Source organism: Eschrichtius robustus, chromosome 10 (assembly GCF_028021215.1).
Source record: "Eschrichtius robustus isolate mEscRob2 chromosome 10, mEscRob2.pri, whole genome shotgun sequence".
NCBI lineage: Eukaryota > Metazoa > Chordata > Mammalia > Artiodactyla > Eschrichtiidae > Eschrichtius > Eschrichtius robustus.
Window position 1 is genome coordinate 771,040 of NC_090833.1, and position 20,570 is coordinate 791,609.

A 20,570-nucleotide genomic window follows, 5' to 3' on the forward strand; every position below is an offset into this window, starting at 1 on the left:
TGTCCCCTGATGGATGAATGGATATGCATAATGTGGTCCATCCATACAATGAAATATTACTTACCTTCAAAAAGGAAGGAAATCCTGACACATGCTGTGACACAGATAAGCCTTGAAGACGTTATGCTCGGTGAAATAAGCCAGACGCAAAAAGACAAATTCTGTATGATTCCACTTACATGAGGTTATCTAGAATAGGCAAATTCATAGAGACCAGACAATAGAGGTCACCCCCGGCTGGGGGAGGGGGAATTGGGAGTTGTTGTTTAATGAGTGAATGGTTTCTGTTTGGGAAAATGAACTAGTTTTAGAAATAATGATGATGCATTAAAGCCAATGCATTTAGTGACTTTCCCTGGTGGTCCAGTGGTTAAGACCCCGCGCTCCCAATGCAGGGGGCCCAGGTACTATCCCTAGTCAGAGAACTAGATCCCGCATGCCGCAACTAAAGATCCCATAGGCTGCAACTAAGACCCAGCACAGCCAAATAAGTAAGTAAGTAAGTAAGTAAAATATTTGTGTTTGGGGGGGGAAAAAAGCCAATGCATTTAAACGTGGTTGAAAGTGTATAACACACACACACACACACACACACACACGAATATGGCCATAACTGCAGGTGCTGCATGGGCCAGAGCTGAGAGCCCTGGGACCTACTTTGGTACCTCCCATCCATCCCCCCTCCCCACCCTTGGTTCCTGGCAGCTTTGAGGTCTGAAAAGGGCAGAGTAGGTTGTGATGAGGGACTGGGCCTGGCTCCCCAAATCTGTGGGCTGTGGAGGGGGAATCAGGCCCCAGCTTTGTCCCCAAAGTCAGTGGCCCCGGGCAGTTGGGGAAAGGGCCCTGGACCCCCAGACATACCCGAGTGTTCAGGGTCACCAGGTGTGGCAGGACAGTCTCAGAGGGAATCAGAATGCACCTCTCTGGGCCTTTTCAGTACCACCCCAGGCATGGAGGAGCTGCCTAGAGGGTTGGGAGGGGGAAACGTGGTGGGTCTGTGGTGGGGGTGTTGGGATCAGGCCCCTGAGCTGATAGAGGAAGAGATGCAAGTGGGAGCAGCCTGGGGAGGGGCTGCCATCCAGGGGAAGGGGCTGTGAGTCCTTGTGTCTTGTCCTGGCCCCCACCCTGAAGAGGCCGTGGGGCGCCTTCAAGTGTAGCTCTCTCAACACAGGACAGGCATCCCTAGGTGCGGGGATGGGGACCCAGGAACAGGGACACGGGAACATGGGAACCTGGGCACACAGAGACACGAGGATGGGGAAACCGGGACACAGGGATGGGGTAAAGGGGGCATGGGGACACAAGGACGGGGGCACGGGGGTGGGCACACAGGGATGGGGACACGGGGCCATGGGGGACATGGAGTCACAGGGATGGTGCCACAAGGACGGGGACATAGGAACACGGGGACATGGGAACGTGAGGAACACAGGGACACAGGGATAGGGACATGGGGACGGGGACACAGGGAGGTGGGGACATGGGGACACGGAGACATGAGGGACACGAGGACATGGGGATGGGGACACAGGGACATAGGGATGGGGACAGAGACTGTGGGACGATTGTGGTGTGGCACTGGGTGACCTCAGGGTGACTACACCCATAGGGTGGTGTCACGTGATGGACAGTCATCGTCACCATGCTGACTGCCACAGCGACAGTCCTGGGACTGTGAGGGGAAGCCAAAGGGCCAGGTGGCCCGGTTTCCTGGTTTCCTGGCTGTGGCCAGAGCCCAGGACTCCAGCCCAGCCTGGGCCGTCCCAGCACCAGACAGTCCAGGCGTGGGCAGAGCCTGGGGGTCGAGCTGGCCGGGGACAGTCTTGGGAGTGGGAATGGGTGGCTCCCCTTCCCGCTGCTGCCCGGGGCGGGGCCGCCTTCCCCACCTGCTCTGGGCCTGGCTCACTGCCCACGCCCCCAGCAGGACTGTAGTCAGCGCGGCCCCACCTGTGCTGAGCGGGCCGCCCAGCTTGGCCTGTCTGGCCGCTCACCAGGCCCTGGACTGGCACCCGGGGAGAGGTGGCCCTTCCGTCCTCTGGGTACCGTGGAGCCAGTGAGGGGGCTGGCCTGAGCGGGAGGGGAGAGGGTCCCAGATCCCAGGCTTGGCCTCCTAGCCTTCTCCACCCCCACGAGCTGCCCAATCTCCTGCCGGGACTCCGAGGCCCCCGCTCGCCCGCCCCCTGCCCAGCCACACGGGCCCTCACTGTTGCTCGGACAGAACAGGTTCTTTTTTCAGGGCGGCCGACCCTCTTCGACGGAGCCCCCACCCCATCCTCCTAAGGCTCCCTCCCTCTCAGGGGTCGTTCTGAGCAGCTGCTCAGGAGGCGGCCTTCCCCAGCCCTGCCCTTGAGAGTGCGCCTCCCCTGGGCCCGCCCGCTGGGAGCCCGACCAGGACAACGCCGTGTGGCCAGCAGGGGGCTGGGCAGGGGGGCAGTCACTTCCCGCCCGGTGCGTGTGTGGCACGGCGCCCGGCCCTCAGCAGTGGCCGCTAGAGGACGGGTGACTGGGCAGGCACGTCCCCCGCCCCAGCACCGGGCCCTCGAGCCCTCAGCCCACTTCCTGTGCCCCCATAGCGACCATCTTCACGGTGACACACGAGTGCCGGAAGCTTGAGGACCCGGAAGCTGGCCGCCGGAGGAGCGGGCGGTGCTGCTCACAGCCCCGCCCAGGCCGTCACGTGAGGGCTTCCTGCTGGTCACGTGACCCCGCCCACCTGACCCGAAGCCGGCGGGCGAGGTGAACATGAGCTTCCCGCCCCAGCCGGCGCTGTCCTGGGCCCTGGCCCTGCTGCTGGCCCTGCAGCTGCGCAGCCTGGAGGCCGGGGGTGAGTGCCGGCCCGCGGGCCCCCCACCCGGCACCCGCAGGTCCGCCCCGCTGAACGCTGTGCCCTCCAGCCCACAGAGCCACGGACCCTGACTTTCAGGAGGCCTACTTCGAGCAGCTCCTGGACCATTTCAACTTCGAGAGGTTTGGGAACAAGACCTTCCGCCAGCGGTTCCTGCTGTCAGGTGAGGTCGCCCTGGGGACAGTTCCTGCTGTCGGATGAGGACGGGCACCCCACGCCTCACCCGCCCCCTCGCCTCCACCCGACAGAGAAGTTCTGGAAGAGGGGCGAGGGGCCGATATTCTTCTACACGGGCAACGAGGGGGACGTGTGGTCCTTTGCCAACAACTCAGGGTTCATCCTGGAGCTGGCGGCGCAGCAGGGGGCCCTGGTCGTCTTTGCCGAGCACGTGGGTACCGGCTGGGGCTGGGGGTGGGAGTGGGGGCCAGACCGGGGCGCGGGGTCAGTGACCCCCTGTTCGCCTGCCCACAGCGGTACTACGGAAAGTCTCTCCCGTTCGGTGAGCGGTCCAGGTGCCGCGGGTACACAGAGCTGCTGACGGTGGAGCAGGCCCTGGCCGACTACGCGGGGCTGCTCCGGGCGCTTCGGCAGGAACTTGGGGCCCGGGACGCCCCCGCCATCGCCTTTGGCGGGAGGTGCGTCCTTGTCTTTTTTCTCTCTCGGAACAAATGCAAGCCTGGCCCCGGCCAGAATTTCTTTGGGTCTTAGAAGTTTGGGGTCCTTTGGGGGCATGGGGTGGGGTCTCTGAGAAAGGAGAGAGGAGGCAGGTGTCGTCGCGGAGGCGCACCGGGGCCGGCGGGGGCGGGGTGCTGCAGGGGTGGCTTGCGGAGCCACCCAGCTAACCCTGCGCCCCTGCCCAGCTATGGCGGGATGCTCAGCGCCTACATGAGGATAAAGTACCCCCACCTCGTGGCGGGGGCACTGGCGGCCAGCGCACCTGTCGTCGCGGTGGCAGGCCTCGGTGACCCCTACCAGTTCTTCCGGGACGTCTCGGCAGTAAGTGAAGCCTCCGGCCCCCGACCCTCCCCCAGGCAGGCCAGGCGGCGGGTGCAGCCACACCCTTCTTTCCTCCAGGACTTTGAGGGCCAGAGTCCCGAGTGTGCCCAGGCCGTGCGGGACGCCTTCCGGCAGATCAAGGACTTGTTCCTACAGGGAGGTGAGGAGGCCACCCCCTGCCTCCCTGCCCCCCATTCCCCCTCCCCCACGTGTGCCTGAAGACTCCAAAGGCCCTTGTCCCGCTCCTCCTGGCAGCCTATGACGCAGTCAGCCAGGAGTTCGGCACCTGCTGGCCACTCTCTGGCCCGGGGGACCTGACCCAACTCTTCGGGTTTGCCCGGAATGCCTTCACCCTGCTGGCCATGATGGACTACCCGTACCCTGTCGACTTCGTGGGACACCTTCCTGCCAACCCCGTCAAGGCGAGGCACCCACCCCTGGCTGGCGGGAACCCGGGGAGGGCAGTGTCCTGTGGACAGGGAAGGGCCCGGCTGCCCTGGGGTGGTCAGAGCTGGCCAGCCCCAGGACCTTGCACCCACTCTGGGACCTGGGACTAGGGAAGGTCTCGAGGGGGGTGGCCGGCTGAGGGGCTCTGCTGGCACCCACAGGTTGGCTGCGACCGGCTGCTGAGTGAGAGCCAGAGGATCAAGGGGCTCCGATCGTTGGCCGGTGCGTCTGCCCACCTGCCTGGGCTGGTGTCGAGCGTGAGGGGCCCAGTGTTGGCATGGGAGCAGGTGGGCTGAGGAGCGGGCGGGCAGCAGTAAGGGCCGTATGGGGGCGGGGAGCACAGAAGCCTCCACTTGGCCCCTGGGGCAGGAGGTGGTCATCCCCATTGTGGCCCAGCCTGGAGAGCGCGGACCCAAGGGCCATCTGGGAGGTCCCCAGTGCAAAGGGCAGCACACCCCACCTCAGCCCACCCTGCTGGGAGGGGGAACAGCAAGGTGGGCTGGCCAGCTGCCCTCAGCAGCCAGGATAGGAGCTGACAGTACAGACCCCAGCCACTCCACTCCTCACTGGGCTCATAGCACCCCAGAACTCCTGAAACCTGCTGGACCCGTCTAAGGTGGCAGGGTGGGTGTCCAGGCACCCAGCCCCAGCACCCCTCTCCCTCAGGCCTGGTGTACAACTCCTCGGGCACGGAGCCCTGCTATGACATCTACCTGCAGTACCAGATCTGTGCTGACCCCACAGGCTGCGGCTTGGGCCCTGATGCCAAGGCCTGGGACTACCAGGTATGGGGGAGTTGGGGGCCTGGGACTGCCAGGTATGGGGGAGTTGGGGGCCTGGGACTGCCAGGTAGGGGGTGCTACACGTGGTGTCCTGGCCCCCTGGCCTGATGGTGGTGCGGGTGTCCCGCAGGCCTGCACTGAGATCAACCTGACGTTTTCTAGCAACAACGTGTCGGACATCTTCCCTGACCTGCCCTTCACTGAAGCCCTGCGCCAGCAGTACTGCCTGGACACGTGGGGCGTGTGGCCCCGGCAGGACTGGCTGCAGACCAGCTTTGGGGGAGGCGGTGAGGCTCAAGGCAGGGGTGGGGGCGGCATCCTTCCCCCTGCGCTGAGCTGCCTCTGTTTCCCACACTCCCTGGATATAGCTGGAGTTTGACCCAGCCCCTGGGTCACAAATTTGGGGGGCCCCACCCCGTCCCCACCACTGCTTGCTCTGTCCTTTTCAGACCTCACAGCTGCCAGCAACATCATCTTCTCCAACGGTGACCTGGACCCCTGGGCAGGGGGAGGGGTGAGTCACGGCCAGGAAGTCTCTGCCCCTGTGTGGGTCCCAGCGCTCTTGGCTCTGTACCTCCTTGATTTTTGTTCCAATCTTCATTGTTCCCTCCTCTCCCTTTGTTGGTTCTATTCCTGACTTCTTACGGCGACCTGACTTTTGGCTCATTAATCTTCACCTTTCATTTCTAATGGGACGGTTCAGGTCTGTGCAGTCACCTCAAACTACTGCTTTAACTGCACCCCACAAGCTGGGACATGCAGCCTCCCAGCAGGTTGTGCTGTGAGGCTGAGGCCCAGAGCCCAGTCTGCAGCCCTGACACGGAGGCTCCTTCAATGATCCAGATTCAGAGCAACCTGAGCACGTCAGTCCTCGCCATCACCATCCACGGGGCAGCGCATCACCTGGACCTCAGGTGCAGTCCCGCCTGGGGAGGGCGTGCAATACCTGGCCTGGGCCGATGGATGGACGTGGGCTAGGGTGGTGTGAGGCCCGGGGCCTGCCAGCCCTGCTGAGTACCCCCCACGCCCGCTCCTCAGAGCGTCCCACCCAGAAGACCCCGCATCTGTCGTGGAGGCGCGCAGGCTAGAGGCCACCCTCATCGGCAAGTGGGTCGAGGCAGCCAGGCATGAGCGACGGCTGCGGCTGGCACAGCACGGGGGCCCAGAGGCTGAGGGGTGCACCCCTAGCAGGACCAGAGAGGACTTGCTGGGAGCCTGAGGCGCGTCAGGGGGGAGGAGCCCCGGCCCAACCTCCTGAACCTGGAGCTCGGCCAGGGTGGGCAGGTCCTTGCCCGAGGGAGAGGCCGGACAAACACTGGTGTCCTGTCCCATGTCCTGTCCTGTCTTGAGGCCCTGGACGCAGTGAACATGCTTACACCACCTTCTAAACTCCGCTGATAAATAAAGCAGTCCTCAGTTCCCGTCTGTGTCTTGGGTGACGGGGGATGCCGGCCTTGCCTGTGGCTGGCCAGTCCACACCCACCACGAGAGGCCACCCCAGTGAGTCTCCCCCTCCCTTCTCAGCTGTCCTCTTCATCCTCTTCGTCCCCAACCACTGTAGTGTCTGTCTGGGGAGCCCTGCGGCCCCCAAGTCCCACTGCTTGGGGCCAGGCCTGGGCGGGGGCGGGGGGACAGTCTGCTTCACTCAGCGGACTCAGGCCCCACCGTGTGGGAACCCTGCTGCCCAAGAGGCTCCTGCGCTGGGGTGTGGGGGGCGGGGCAGCGACGGAGCACAGCGCGCCCTCCAGCTGGGGAGGTCCTGCCAGGCAGGCAGACAGACCGTGAGAGGCAGGGCAAGGGGCCGACTGAGACACAGGCCCCGCACACCTGCCGGGCACGGAACCTGCAGGGCCCGTGGGCAAGTGGAGGGCGGCAGCCCTGAGGGTGAGCGCAGAAGGTGCGAGCGGAGGCGGGGCCACAGCAGCAGGCCAGGCCCTGCCTGACCCCGGGTCTGGCGCCTGTGTAGAGGCTTCTAGGAATAACGATGTCTCCTCACATTTAACACGGAGAAAGGGCTGGCCTGTCCTACAAGGTCACCAGGGCCTGGGAGCTAGGGCCAGCCGAGGCCCAGGATCCTGGCTCCTCTCTGGAAAGCCACCCCGGGGGTCAGCCCTAAGGCATGGGCGCTGCTGGCTAAAGACAAGGAATGAGGGCTTCCCTGGTGGTGTGGTGGTTAGGAATTTGCCTGCCAAGGCAGGGGACATGGGTTTGAGCCCTGGTCCGGGAAGATCCCACATGCTGCGGAGCAGCTAAGCCCGTGCGCCACAACTACTGAGCCTGTGCTCTAGAGCCCGTGAGCCACAACTACTGAGCCCGCACACCTAGAGCCCCTGCTCCGCAACAAGAGAAGCCACCGCGGTGAGAAGCCCGCGCACCGCAACGAAGACCCAATGCAGCCAAAATTAAATAAAATAAATTTATTTTTTAAAAAAGGAATGAGATAGGGCGACCAGGCACCCTGAGAAGGAACCCCAGGTGCGGACACCCCACACACCAGAGAAGCGGGCAGAGCAGGTGGAGCCTGCCATGCTCACTGGCACCAGCAACCGTCACAGGCATACTCTCACCCTGGGCGCCACTGTGGCCAGCACCTGCCCCGTGGAGTTGACACTCCCAAATCTCCCCCCCAGGGGCAGGGGCAAAGCTGACCTCTGGACACATGTCAGACCTGACCCAAACAAACACTGCCCCTGCCGACCCTATTTCACAGTTGCGATTCCAGAAACAAAGACACAGCGGGTGCCAGTTAGAACAAATGTACTTTTATCGCCACTGAAAAGTCCATCAATCAGGGCTGGCCTGGGAGCCAGTGAACTTGCCCACCCAGCCCCGGCAAGGGCAAGGGGAGGATCCCTGAATCCAACGTGTAACCACCACAGCCAGCCAGGGGCCCGGATCCCCATGAGGCCACAGATGCCCTGAGAGCCCCGGGTTGGGGCGTGTTCACAGGCTGTGAGGCCCCGAGGCTGAGCTGTACCCAGGCTGTCCCGGCAGCACCTCTGATCTCATCATGGTCTCTGGGGACCCAGTGTGGCCCAGGGTGACCAGAGGGCCCAGGACCCCTAGGAAGCCCTGCACGGCCAGCAGGAGGGCATTTAGGTTTCAGGAATGTAGTCACGATTTGATTTTCTCAGGAAGAAGGAAGAGGCTCCCTGGGTGGACGGGACCTCCCTAAATCACAGCGCTGATTTATTCCTACGTGTGCCTAACGGTGCCCCGATGAGAACCAGGCAAGGAGCCCAGAACCAGTGGCAGAGCACCAGAAGCCCAGCGGCCACCCCAAGCAGCTATGAGGCCCCGAAACGTCCTGGCCCAGTTGCCGCTGGCCTCTGTCATCAGCCCGGCCTGGAGCACGTCCAGCCGGCTGGGTAGACACCACACAGCCAAGGTCAGGGCCAGGGTCTTGCCGACAGGCACCCTCGATGACAGGACTCATCAGTCCCCCGGGCAGCACCCACTTGGGAGCCGTCCCGCCCTAGGAGGGGGCCCAGATGGGCAGGGGGTGAGCCTCCGTGTTGAACACGTAAGTGTCCAAGCTGAGCAGGTCTGGGTCGTCAGAGAAGAGCAGATACAGGTACTTGAGCGTCTCCCCCAGAAAGAAGCTCTCCATCTTGTCCCTGGGCTGGGGATTGCGGGGGTCCTGGACGTTGCTGATGGAAGAATAGCCGCCAGAGGGGACCTGCACGAGAGCCGAGGCCACAGCGTCACGATGCAGGCTCAGCCCTTTCAAGGGCTGCAGGCTAGAGGCACCCTCCCGAGACCCTGCCCCACCGCAGCACACACGGCCCCCCAGGGCAGGGTCTGGGGCGGTGAGGACCCCAAGGCCCACAAGGGGACTGGCCGCCCTGGTTCCTCCAGGGACCCCCTGGGCGATGCCAGCAGCCTGCAAGTGACCAGCTGGAAAGTGCGACCTCCAGAACCTGTACAGGTCTTGCAAAAGCCCTGAGGTCACCCGAGGGGTGTACAACCCAGCACCTCACGTGCCACAGGGCAAAGATCAAGTCTCCGTTCTGCTGGGGTGGGCAGTGGGCCCTGGGCAGGGCGGGACCTTCTCTGAGCCATGGCCCCGGCTGTACGATGAGCGGCTGGGCCTGAGCACAGCGAGGGTGGTGGTGGTCACGGCACCCGTCCTGGGGAGTAGCGGCCCGGAAGTCACCTCTGGGTGGGAAAGTGCTGCCCAGGCCACACAGACAACCCCGGAGGGACACGCTCTGTGCACCTCGGGCCACGGCAGGGACCCTCCCCACACAGGCTGGCCCCCCCGAGACAGGAAGGAGGGATGCCATGGCCCCCTGGTCATATACACCTCGAGGGCAGTGCTAGGCAGCTGGGCCCTCGCGACCAGGGTGGGGCCTCCCCCATCCAGCCACCTGGCAGGTGACGGTGAGGAGCTGGGGACGAGGACCAGGCGGCGGGCGGGCCCTCACCCTCGTGTACGTGTTGAAGCTTCGCAGGAGCTCCCAGCCCCAGTCCTGGTACTTGCGGTCGCCCGTGAGGCGGTACAGATAGAACAAGCTCTCCACCGTCTCGGGCCGCAGCAGGTTGTGTCTGTCGGCCGCCTGGGGAGGAACGCGGGCTCAGGATTAGCCTTGCCACGCCCCTGCCCTGGCGCCGCCGGGCCCCAAGGCCCCAGCATGGCTCACCTTGACCTGCACGTCCTTACGGGACTTCTGGGGGTGCAGGTTGAAGTGCACGATCTCGGGGCTCAGCCCCGTCTCCATCTGACGGTTCATCTGGTAGCAGGTGTCCATGAGCGCCCGGGCCAGCTCCATGTGGTCGGCAGGCAGGCCGTGGTGGGCGCCCAGAGCTAGCGTCCCTGGCAGGAAGCACACCAGGTGGTCCTGGAATCAGAGGGTCACCTCACCACCGTGGACCTGCGGCCTCACGGGTTCCACACGGGTCCAGCGTTATCAGGCCTCCCATGTTCCCAGGAGCCAACAGGCCTGAGTGCCGGCAGGGCTCCAACAGGGGACTGAACTGCAGGCCACACACCGGGGGCCCCACGCGCTCAGGGCAGAAGCTGCTAGAAGGACCGCCACCTCCCGGGGAGCACATGCTGACCCGGGTCTCCCTCACCTCCTGCCCCAGAGGGCCGAAGGAGCACCAGCTGCAGGAGGACAGGGGGAGGGAGAGCTGGGGGCGGGGCTCCCCCGAGCATGGAAGGCGGGGCTCCCCGAGCATGGAAGGCGGGGCTTGGAGCACGGGACGGGCCCCGGCACCACACAGACCTCAGCTCCCCCTGTCACGAGCCATCAGATGTCAAGGACAAAGGGTGGAGCCCCAAGACCCCGCTAGGCCGCGTCAGACCACGCTCGTGCTCACCATCTTGGCGCTGAAGCGGCCGTGCGCGAGTTCCCCCACGAAGGTCAGCTTGCCGGGTTCAGATCTGTGCAGCAGGTGCTTTTTGATTCCCTCCACGGCTTCGAGGTAGTCTTCCAGCAGCCTGTGCAGACCAGCGGGGCCCGTGTGCTCGGGCCAGGCGGGCGCACAGCCCCCGTGTTCCGGGAAAGGGCACGACCCTGAGCTCCCGTCCCCATTCTCGCGGCTGCCCTGTCTGGGGTGGCGCCCCGCCAGTCTCCGCGTGGAGGCCCGTGCCAGCCCCGTGGGCTTCTGCCCCCGCCCCTCACCAGGGCCCGTGCCTCCCCACCAGCCCCAAGGGGCCACCAGAGACCAGTCTCTGCCGAGCCCCTGGCCCCGACGCGCCCACCCCGGTTCTCTGAACCAGCCCGCAAGCTCCCCAGTTGGTGACACCCTCGTCTCACCCGTGGGTGATGGCCTGGAGCTGCCCCTGCCCCTGATTCTGGGTCACTGTCACCCCTGGCCTGAGACTTGAGGCGATCCCAGCACCCTCGTGAGGGTTCATCTCTATTTTCTAAGCTGGACGAGGAGCTAGCGCCGCTCCCCGGGAAAGCGTGCGTTTTCAGGGTCAGGGCACTGAGCTCGAGGAGGCCCAGGCGGCCCTGGCCGCCTGCCGCGGGAGCGGACGGGCAGAGGGGCGGCCACAGGCCCGAGGAAGACCCCGGCTGCCCGGCACTGGCGAGCCGTGGACCCCGGCGGCCGGCCGGGCCCTGGCTCGGCACACAGGCTGTGAGGAGACACCCGCCCCGCGGAGGGGCCCGGCCCCGGCTGGCGCGGCTGCCGGTTCCCCCCACCCCGAGAGCTGGGGCCCGCCCCGAGGGCAGAGAAATGGGCCTCACTGTGTCTCCTTCTTCCCCCCCTGGATCCACTGCTTCAGCAGGTACTCGTAGTAGCTGTCGGCCCTGGCGCCCAGGGTGAACACGCCCAGGTGGGTGAAGAGCCCGCTGTTGGTGTTGATGAACATGGGCACCAGCCCGTCCTTCTTCCCGCGCAGGGAGTGCACGCGCCTGGTCACCTCCTCTACGGCCTCCTGGGGCAGAGGAGGGCAGGGCAGTGAGCAGGGCGGGCTGCACAGAGGGCTGCGCTCCTTGGACGCTGCCGCCCCGACGGGCGAGACCACAGGGCTGAACCCACCCTCGCCACGGTTCTCAGCCCCCACCCTTGGGGGACATCTTAGGAGCAAGTGGCCACCATAGCGCATGTATGCATCCTGACAACGTGCACACAACTCCTTCAGTCCACTGATGGGCAAGGGACATGACGACGCACTTATACACAGAAGATACACAGCACCCCAACACGCAAACCCAGAAGACGAACCACTGATTGTCAGAAAAATCAATCCAGCAAGACACAATCACACACCCACTAAGAGGTACAAGTATGGCTGGACAACACACGAGGACGTCTGTGCAGGACGGGACGCGACAGGAGCCGTGTTGTCAAGATCCCCAGTGGGACACAGGCCAAAGCTCAGCAGGTGACCGTCTAGACACGCGGTCAACCCACACGATAAAGCCTGTCTGCGCTCGGAAAGGAAGGATTCTGACCAGTCCTGCAACCTTGAGGACTGCACTCTCACTCAACGCCCAGACTGCAGCCACTGCAGGAGGGACACGAACTGTCCAGAATGGGGCCCGTGCCAGAGCCCAGCCCTGTGAGGCTGCCAAGGGGGGTCGGCAAACAGTGCTGGGTTCAATCTGGGTGAGGGAATTGTTCTGGAATTACATAATGATGACGGTCACAAACACGTGAGTACACGCAATGTACACAAAAGACAGGATTTCTCAATATATAAACTAAATCTCAATTAAAAACAAAAGGGAGGGCATCTCTGGTGGCACAGTGGTTAAGAATCCGCCTACCAATGCAGGGGACACGGGTTTGAGCCCTGGTCCGGGAAGATCCCACATGCCGCGGAGCAACTAAGCCCGTGCGCCACACCTACTGAGTCTGTGCTCTAGAGCCCGTGCGCCACAACTACTGAGCCCTGGAACCACAACTACTGAAGCCTGCACACCTAGAACCCATGCTCTGCAACAAGAGAAGCCCCCACAATAAGAAGCCCACGCACTGCTACGAAGACCCAATGCAGCCAAAAATAATTAATTAATTTAAAAATAAATAAAAATAAAATGCCATCTTTAAAAAAAAAGGGGGCTTCCCTGGTGGCGCAGTGGTTGAGAATCTGCCTGCTAATGCAGGGGACACAGGTTCGAGCCCTGGTCTGGGAAGATCCCACATGCCGCAGAGCAACTGGGCCCGTGAGCCACAACTACTGAGCCTGCGCGTCTGGAGCCTGTGCCCCGCAACAAGAGAGGCCGCAATAATGAGAGGCCCGCGCACCGCGATGAAGAGTGGCCCCCACTTGCCGCAACTAGAGAAAGCCCTCACACAGAAACGAAGACCCAACATAGCAATCAATCAATAAATAAATCTTTAAAAAAAAAAAAAGGGGGGGAGAAGAAAAGCTGAAGAAATAGAATCAACCTGAGAGGAAGGCCCACAAGCAGAAACATCGTGCACAGGCGGGGCCCTGCCTAAGGAGGGCGAGCAGACACTGCTGGAGGCAATAACGTATGGAGAGCCAAAAACAAAAAACACGCGTCAGCGTCAGCCCTCCACGTGCACCAGCTGGTCCCGCCACACAGCAGCAGCCACACCAGCAACACCGCTCCAGCCGCCCACCCAGGACAGACACGTGCGTGGGCACAGTCCAGGTGCCACAGCTGGGGTGACCCCAATGTCATCTGCACTGAACTGGCTACACAACCCGGTGACTCCACACATCCCACGGCAGCAGCCACGACGGAGCCGGCCGCCCTCACTGGCTCAGGAGAGCCCCGGACAACAGCAGGTGGACCCGGGGCCACACAGAGCACCGCACGACAAGACGTCCACTGCCAGGACCCTAAGGACACGGGGCTGCACGGGGGTGGGGCCGGGCAGAGGACTCACCCTCCAGTCAATGCCTTTCATGCCTGCACCTCTGATATCACGAGATAACGGGATTCACCAGGAAAAATGTGGGACAAAACCGAAAACAACACTGGTCTCATGGCCCAGGATCGATGGCCACACAGACCTGCACCTGCCCCACTGAACCAGAGACAGCCCGCTGCACACCCGCTCCAGCTGGAAGCACAGCCCCCCCGTACCTGAAATTTCGTAACTCCCGTGAGACGAGAGAGCTCTCGGAACTCCAGCTGAATGCTTGTCACCTCGGCCACCGTGCTGTCAGAGGTCCAACGCGGTGGGTGGGCAACTCCAGTGCCGATGTTTACGTCGGAGTACGGAATCTTAGAGGGTGTTTGGAACGCAGGCATTAACCGATTTCCAAAATCCTCCTGATACACAACACAGCGATGAGTCAATGATTCCTGTCCCAGAGCGGCCTGTCTCCATGGCATGACACTAACCCGTCACCCGTTTCCATCTAATCCAGTGGAGAGATGAGTTTGCTGGCTTCACATGGCCCCACCCCTGAAGAGCTGCAAAAGCCGAGCTGGACTCAACCAGCTCTGAATGACCATGCCTGCAGGCGGCAGGGCCGCTTCAGCCACGCACGTGCACGGAAACAGACTCGAGTGCGTGGAGGGAAGAGCAGACTGCAAACAAACGCCTCCCCACCCCGATCCCACGAGTAAAGGACCGACCGTGCAGCACTCGAGACCCCAGTGCCCCCAGGACGTGAGCCGACCTGGTGCCGGGACACTCACAGCCTTTTTCAGAAAGAGGACATCCCCGGACAAGTGGAAGGCGCTCAGAAGACCCCCCAGGATCCGGATGGTGCTCTCAAACAGGTTAACGTCCACATTTTTCTGAAACAATAACCTCTGGGAGACCCACTTCCTGGCTTCTTCAAATTCTATCACGTGAAACAGTAGAGATACAGGAACAAATTAACAGTCCAAGCATTTCCCTGACTGCTCCCTCTGGGGCCACATGCATCCCCTGCAGGGTTTCAACGTCACTTCCTAGTGCAAGAGGGGACCCTGAAGGCTTCCAATCCCGCAAAAAAAATCGAGCCAGTGTGCAGCTGGGGGAAGGCCATGCAGCACGAGGTCAAGTGCTCGACAATCACAGCCACGCTACAGAGGACCACGAGGGTGAGTGGCAGGCGGTCTTCAGCCCAATCAGAAGACTTAAAGCAGATGTTTAAAATGCCAGTTTAGAAACACCTAGAGACACACCATCCCAACTTAGCCCCGTCTGCGCGGCACAGGAGGACATTAGGGAGAGATTCGGGGCGCTGGCGGCTCCGTCGGATCACGTGTCACCTCCCACCACCGGGCCCCGCCTGACTGCAACAGAAACACGGGCTGGGAACGCCCCTGGAAGCCCACCTACAGCCTCACTCAGCTCTCGGCAGGGGGCGCAGGGGACGCCTGTCCTGAGCATCCCCTGGGTGCCTGGACGAGGGGACAAAGGAACTGCCCACGGCCAGCACGGCCACCCTGGCACCCAGGACGAGGGGAGGCGCAGCCCAGCGGGACACAGCGCGTGGACACCTCCCGGGCCAGGCCCGCTCGGGCCCGAGGGTAACGCACGAGAGCTCGGCCCCCGTGGTAGGGACGAGCAGATACCTTTCTTCAGACCCAAAATCCACATGGTGTCCAGGGCGTCGATCAGCGTGAGGCCGAGGCCGAACCACTCGCTGAAGGACTTGGACACGGGCTTCAGCTCGTCGTGGCCCCAGGCGAACTTGCGGTATCCGGCCCACGCGTGGCGGAAGGCGGCGACCACGGCCTTCTGGCGCTCGTTCTGCGAGGCTGCGAGGAGGGAAACGGGGCGTGGGCGCCCGGACAGAGCTGTCCTGCGGCCCCACGGCGAGTGAGGCTGACGTGGGGTACCGTGGGCTGCAGTGAAGGTCTGCGCAGGACCGCTGCCTGGCCCAGGCCCATCCGCCTCCACCAGGGCCCAGCGGGGACCACCCTCCGGGGGGCAGTGGCCACTCGCAAAGGATCGGAGGCCGCAGGACCACTACGGCTGCGACGTGCAGTCTGGTTTGGGGACATCAAACGTGACAGGCGCTGGTGACCCGGACAAGAATACCTCGTCTGGCGGTGCCGCGTCCTGCCCGATCAGCTGCGGGCACTTCCAAAGGGGACAAAACGGGGAGAAGACACCGCCAAGGCCGCTCAGACACTCCCCAGGGCGCCCTCGGGGTGCGTCCAGAGGCAGCTTCCCGCCACACGTGGGGGGACCACGAGCACACACGGGGCTACCGCGCAGGGGAACACGTGTGCCCACGGCTTCACCACACGTCCCGTCAGTGTCGACACCCACGGCTCTGCCGTCCATTTCTAACCCCACACGGCCGCCCCGTGTCCCCACTCCGGGCTCTCCTGTCCTCCCTGGGGGCTCCAGCACTGAGAGCAGAGGGTCCCGGCGGCGACCCAGACTCAGTTCTCCTGTCCGTGGAATGGAAACAGGACAGACTGACCCCTCAAGGGGCGACATGAGGACCGCAGCCCCCAGGCCCCTGGCTGCCCGGACACAGGCGGGAAACGTGCCTCCCGCACACACGTTCCTGTGCGGCTGCAGCGCCGGACACGGGACGACAGCTGCCAAGGAGCCCCACGTCGTCACCAGAGCTCCAAGGGGTGCCTGACCCCGAGACCCGCGCGTCCCTGCACCTGGGTGTCCAAGGCTGAGCAGCGCTCGGAGGGACGGCAGGAGCCCCCCGCCGCCCCGCCGCTCCTGTGCGTGTCCACACGCCCCCTCCCTCAGAGTGCCCGGGGCAGGCCAGAGAGGGCGCAGGCGGGACCTCACCTGGACTGTTCCTCGTCCTGAGGGCCTGCGGGGAAGGCCTGGCGGGGGCCTCTGCCTTTCTCAGAGGCAGCTGGGTGCCCTGCTCTGGTTCGGGCCCTGTGCCCCTCCGGCTGGAGAGGGAGGAGGGAGAGCGCTCAGACCCCGGGCAGAGGTGCTGACGCCCGAGGTCGAGGTCGAGGTCACAGCCTAGCTGGGCTCAGACTCGGCCTCCACGCGGGGGGCCCTGCCCCGCCCTCCCACCCCCCACGGGGCACACGCTGTCTGCGAGGAACAGGAACGAGAAGGCCATTACGCGTCAGGCTGGTTCTCTTTGTTGTTCAGGGAAAGAAACACCACAGAGACCCCGACGGCCTCTGCGCCCCCATTCAGCCCGTCTCTGCTGCTGCCGGTACCTGACGCGGCTTCCCTGCGCGTCGTCTTCCCGGGGAGCCTGGCCCACCGCCTCTGCCCTCCTCTGGGCCTCTTCCTGCCTCCTGTCCTTGGCGTCTCCATCGGGGGCTCTAATCTGCAGGTTGGGGGGTCCCCGTCGGAAATGCCTTGGAGGCTTCTGGGCAGAGACAAGAAGAGACAAGAGTCACTCGTGAAATGATTCCATCGTCCATCTGGGACGCTGCCCCCCATCTGACGCGGCCCCGCACAGGGAGCGCTGTGGACTCGCGGAGCGGCTGCAATTCCCACAGGAAATTATTTTCATTTTTCCTACGACAGGCAGCTCCGGGAGGAGCCCCTTCCTCGCCAGCTCCTGGCCCTGACCACCCGGATGGAGGCTCTGCCAACGGGCGAGTGTCACCCTGGACAGCGGGTTAAGCCCCTGGCAGGGACGTTTCCGGCTGTCAGACCCTAAGGGTAGCAGGGCCGGCAGGGTGAGAGCCAGCACGGCCCCACGGACGGAGCCGCAGACGGCACTGTCGCAGGCCCGCGCCCGGACTCCCCAGCTCCCTCCTCGGAAGGGTGTGGCAGAGGTGGCCGGTCAGTGACAGAGCGCTGCGGGGAGGGCGGCGCCCCTCCTGGCTCCCAGCCAGCCCTCAACAGTGCGCGTGGCTGGCAACTCCTCCAGGACGTGAGGACGCTGACTTGTGAATGGAAAAGTCTCTGCTTTTCAGCATCCGTGGAAACCTTGCTGGAGGATCCCGGAAGACATTCTCCTTCCAAGGATTCAAACCCCACCAAGCTGGGCCCCCCGGGTCAAGAGCGCAGGTCTGGCCGAAACAAAGCTGCATCGCTCAAACAGGTCCTGGGGACGAGTGCTGGCGTCTGAGCGGAAGAGAAGGTCCGAGAGGCCTTCAGGTGCACAGCGGCCCCAGGACTTGTGCCAGAGGAGACACGGGTGTTCAGCCCCTCACCTCCAGCCCCTCCTAGACACCAGAGACGGGGTCGTGGACGCTGAGGTGTGGGAAGGTGTCTCTCAGTGGGGAATGTGCCGCGTTCTGCTCTCACAGGACTCTGAAGGTCAACAGGCAAAAGAGCAGCCACAGAAGTGGAAGAAAGGATGCTCACGGCTCCAAAGGGAGAAATTCCCTCTTTCACCCACAGACCCTCCAGTAAGACATGGGGAGAACGGCCGCCTGTCTCTCCCCGGGGCAGCCCTGCAGGGGTGTGAGGCCGGCACCTGTCCCAGGATCCTCTCCCTGGGGGGCCCTCGGCGCATATGGACGGACACCCCAACCCGCAGTGGAGGGTGTCCCCAGGTGCAGAGCACCCCGGGTTCTCCAAGGCCGTGCCCCCTGGAGCCACCGCCCTTTGCAGGGGACTTTCCCTGGCTCTCTGGCTGCCCAGACTGCCCTCTAGTCTCCACGTCCTCCCCCCGTCCCCGGAAGCGCCCCAGGACGAGGCCTCGCCCCTCCCTCCCCCTCTCTGCGTACTCCCAACCCTCTCCCCCAGGCCCCGACTGACGCTCGGGCCCCCAGCAACTCGGTCTGGGCAGGTCCAGAGCGGAGCGCCCGCCTGAGCGTCCCCCGTCAGTACCTCCCACAGAAAAGGGATGGGTCTCGTTCACACCTACCAAGGATCCGGCACAGCAGATGCGCAAAGAAGATGAAGGACAGAATGGCCCTCCTCCTTTCCCCCGTCTCCTTCATCCAACCAGCCCAGAGTAAGGAGTGTGAGGTTAGAACCTCAAACAAATGGGAAGAAACAGGACCCTTCCCAGTCTGTCTGAAACAGCACGTACTGTTCCGAAGTGCTTCTGGCACGGGCCCGGGTTACAACTCCACGGAGAGTTTATTCCAAGTACCTGAGGGGACGCCCCCGCGAAGGTTTCCGGGTTCTCAGCTGCTCTCCGAGGAGCTGGCAAGACGGGTGGATTTGCGGGTCTCATCTTCGGCCCTTCTGCCGACCTGCTGCCCACGGCTAAACAAGAGAATCTACTTTATCTCAAATTCGCCACAAGGCCTGGAGGACATTCAACGTGCACTCGAGACAGCATGCACACAGCTTTGACTCCGTGTAAAAGGACGCGGTGGGACCTCCGAAGAGGGCAGTTCAAGCAGTTCCAGAACGGCCACAGGGAATCACACCTTTTCCAAAGCACCTGGCAGTTTCTGCCCTTATCCCCACCCACATGCCCGTTACTCTGCCTTTATGTTTTCCGTTTCGGGAAGGGCACAAGGTGGCACACGGGCCATTTACTGGAGCAAACCTACAGCGGCTCTTTAGCTTTCCTCCTCAAAGAAGCCATCCTAGAGCAATTCAGAAGGGACCCTGCACCTCCTCACTGGCACCCTGCCCGGCCCTGCCCAGCCCCCGGTAGCGCGTGCTAGGAAATTCACGCAACGCGTTCAGACTCAGCATTCAGCCTCAGGACCTGAATCTCACTGTGAGACAGAGAGGGTGAGATGCCGGTCCTCACAGCAGACATTTGGGAAACAGTCACACAACCTCAAATCAACAGCCACCTCCCAGCCGGGGCGTGGGAACACTCTAGGCTTCTCTGTATTTCCACTTCCTGCCAATGTGTTGACGTCTACGCCTCCTGCAGCTGCGAGATCGCGCTGCTGCCGCTTAGCCCGCCCTCAGGGACCCCCACGGATCACTGCGGAATCGTGGAGCTGGTACCTTTCCACTCGTCGGCCACACTGATGTAGGACAGGAGGCCGCAGAGCATCAGGAACGCCAGCAGGAAGAGGACCACGTTCCGCTGTAACCTCGACAGCTGCTTCCATTTCTGAGACAGACAGACAGACAGGGACACTGTTTACTGAAAAGAGCACAGCTGGAAATCTCTCCCACCGTGACACACTCCGTGGGGACGACGAGGAATTCCGGAGGCCCAGCCTGGGATCTGCTGCTTTTGAACTGGAGGAAGTTGCCTCTCGGCAGGGGCCGCAGGCTGGGATGATACCGCTGCAGACGACACACCGCACGGGCCCGCGATCGAGGAGAATGCAAACCCACGCGGAGACCGTTTCTGGCTCACACGTGGGCAGCGGGGAAAGACCGGCAGCCCGCGTGTGCTGGCTCAGGCTCCGCCGGCCTCGCCTCGGCCCTGCAGCCCGGGACCCCGGGAGCCGCGGGGCCGGCCCCGTTCGTGTGCTCGCCCTGGGGAGGCCCCCAGGCCGCCCCTCACCCGCCAGAACGAGCGCCGCCTCAGGCCCTGGACGCCGTCGTAGCTCCGGCCGGGGCTCAGCGTCACCGAGATGAAGTCCCGACGCGGCGGCAGCGGCGGCGGCGGATACATGACAGCGGCAGCGGCAGCGGGCCGGGGAGCCTCGCCCTCCGGCGTCGTCAGGAGGCCCGGCTCCGAGCTGGGCCGTGAGTCCGACAGGTCCGACGCCGGTAGGCGGCCATCGCGGCGCCGTCAACTCCCCGCCCATCGCTCTGAGCCAATGCGCCTTTGCCGCGCCCTCGGTGTCCCACTGCGCCTGCGCCCGCCGTCGCTGCTCCTGCGTGCGGGCTTACGTCCCACGGCGCGCTTCCGTCCGTGCGCGTTGACGTCACGCCCACACTGCTCGCTCCTGAGCACATCTCGCTGGTGTGGTTGTGCAGCCGGAGGGGTTTTTGCTCGAGCCGGTTCCCCTGGGATTTCCCCGTCATTGCGGCCCCGCGCGGCTTCCGCAGGGCCTGTGGGCCGTGGGATGGGCCGGGCCTTCTCGGGCTGGCGCTGACACCGGGCAGGTGTGCCACCGCTCCGCCATGTCGGCGGGGTGCCTCTGCGCCCCGGACCCCAGGTCTCGACCCCGCCCTCCCCCACCAGGTGGATTTGACCCGGAGGGGCTGGGGCCTGGGGGGGCCGGGGTCAGCGAGAGGACGGGGGGGCCCGTTGCAGAGTCAGAGGCTCTGGGAGTTTTCATCCATTGACCTATCAACCTTAAAAATAGCTGGCTATTTTATCAGCAAAATGAGTTTATTCAGGAATGGCAGAGGAATTG

At 63.6% G+C, this 20,570-nt stretch overlaps 2 protein-coding genes across 4 annotated transcripts; one reads left to right on the top strand and one right to left on the bottom strand.

The window, feature by feature from the left end:
- The first annotated feature begins 2,692 nt into the window (after positions 1-2,692).
- On the top strand, positions 2,693-6,489 carry DPP7 (dipeptidyl peptidase 7). Of its 3 annotated transcripts, none has more exons than XM_068553494.1 (13): positions 2,693-2,824; positions 2,895-3,008; positions 3,178-3,233; positions 3,317-3,480; positions 3,706-3,841; positions 3,920-4,001; positions 4,097-4,263; positions 4,450-4,510; positions 4,925-5,073; positions 5,201-5,357; positions 5,520-5,584; positions 5,914-5,984; positions 6,109-6,489. In XM_068553494.1, the coding sequence occupies exons 1-13, from the start codon at positions 2,743-2,745 to the stop codon at positions 6,287-6,289; spliced, it is 1,485 nt and encodes a 494-aa protein (XP_068409595.1). In that variant the 5' UTR covers positions 2,693-2,742; the 3' UTR covers positions 6,290-6,489. The 3 variants fall into 3 exon arrangements, with proteins under 3 accessions (XP_068409595.1, XP_068409593.1, XP_068409594.1); XM_068553492.1 differs by having other exon boundaries at positions 2,694-2,824; positions 3,094-3,233; XM_068553493.1 differs by having other exon boundaries at positions 2,695-2,824; positions 3,094-3,233; positions 4,955-5,073.
- A 983-nt stretch (positions 6,490-7,472) lies between these two features.
- Positions 7,473-20,018, bottom strand: LOC137770799 (endoplasmic reticulum mannosyl-oligosaccharide 1,2-alpha-mannosidase-like). The gene is made up of 13 exons (XM_068553709.1): positions 19,769-20,018; positions 19,258-19,366; positions 18,437-18,552; positions 16,596-16,750; positions 16,204-16,313; positions 15,015-15,200; positions 14,148-14,296; positions 13,587-13,775; positions 11,268-11,458; positions 10,393-10,513; positions 9,714-9,911; positions 9,498-9,629; positions 7,473-8,749 (listed from the first exon to the last, which is right to left on the bottom strand). The coding sequence occupies exons 1-13, from the start codon at positions 19,877-19,879 to the stop codon at positions 8,546-8,548; spliced, it is 1,971 nt and encodes a 656-aa protein (XP_068409810.1). The 5' UTR covers positions 19,880-20,018; the 3' UTR covers positions 7,473-8,545.
- Positions 20,019-20,570: the final 552 nt, after the last annotated feature.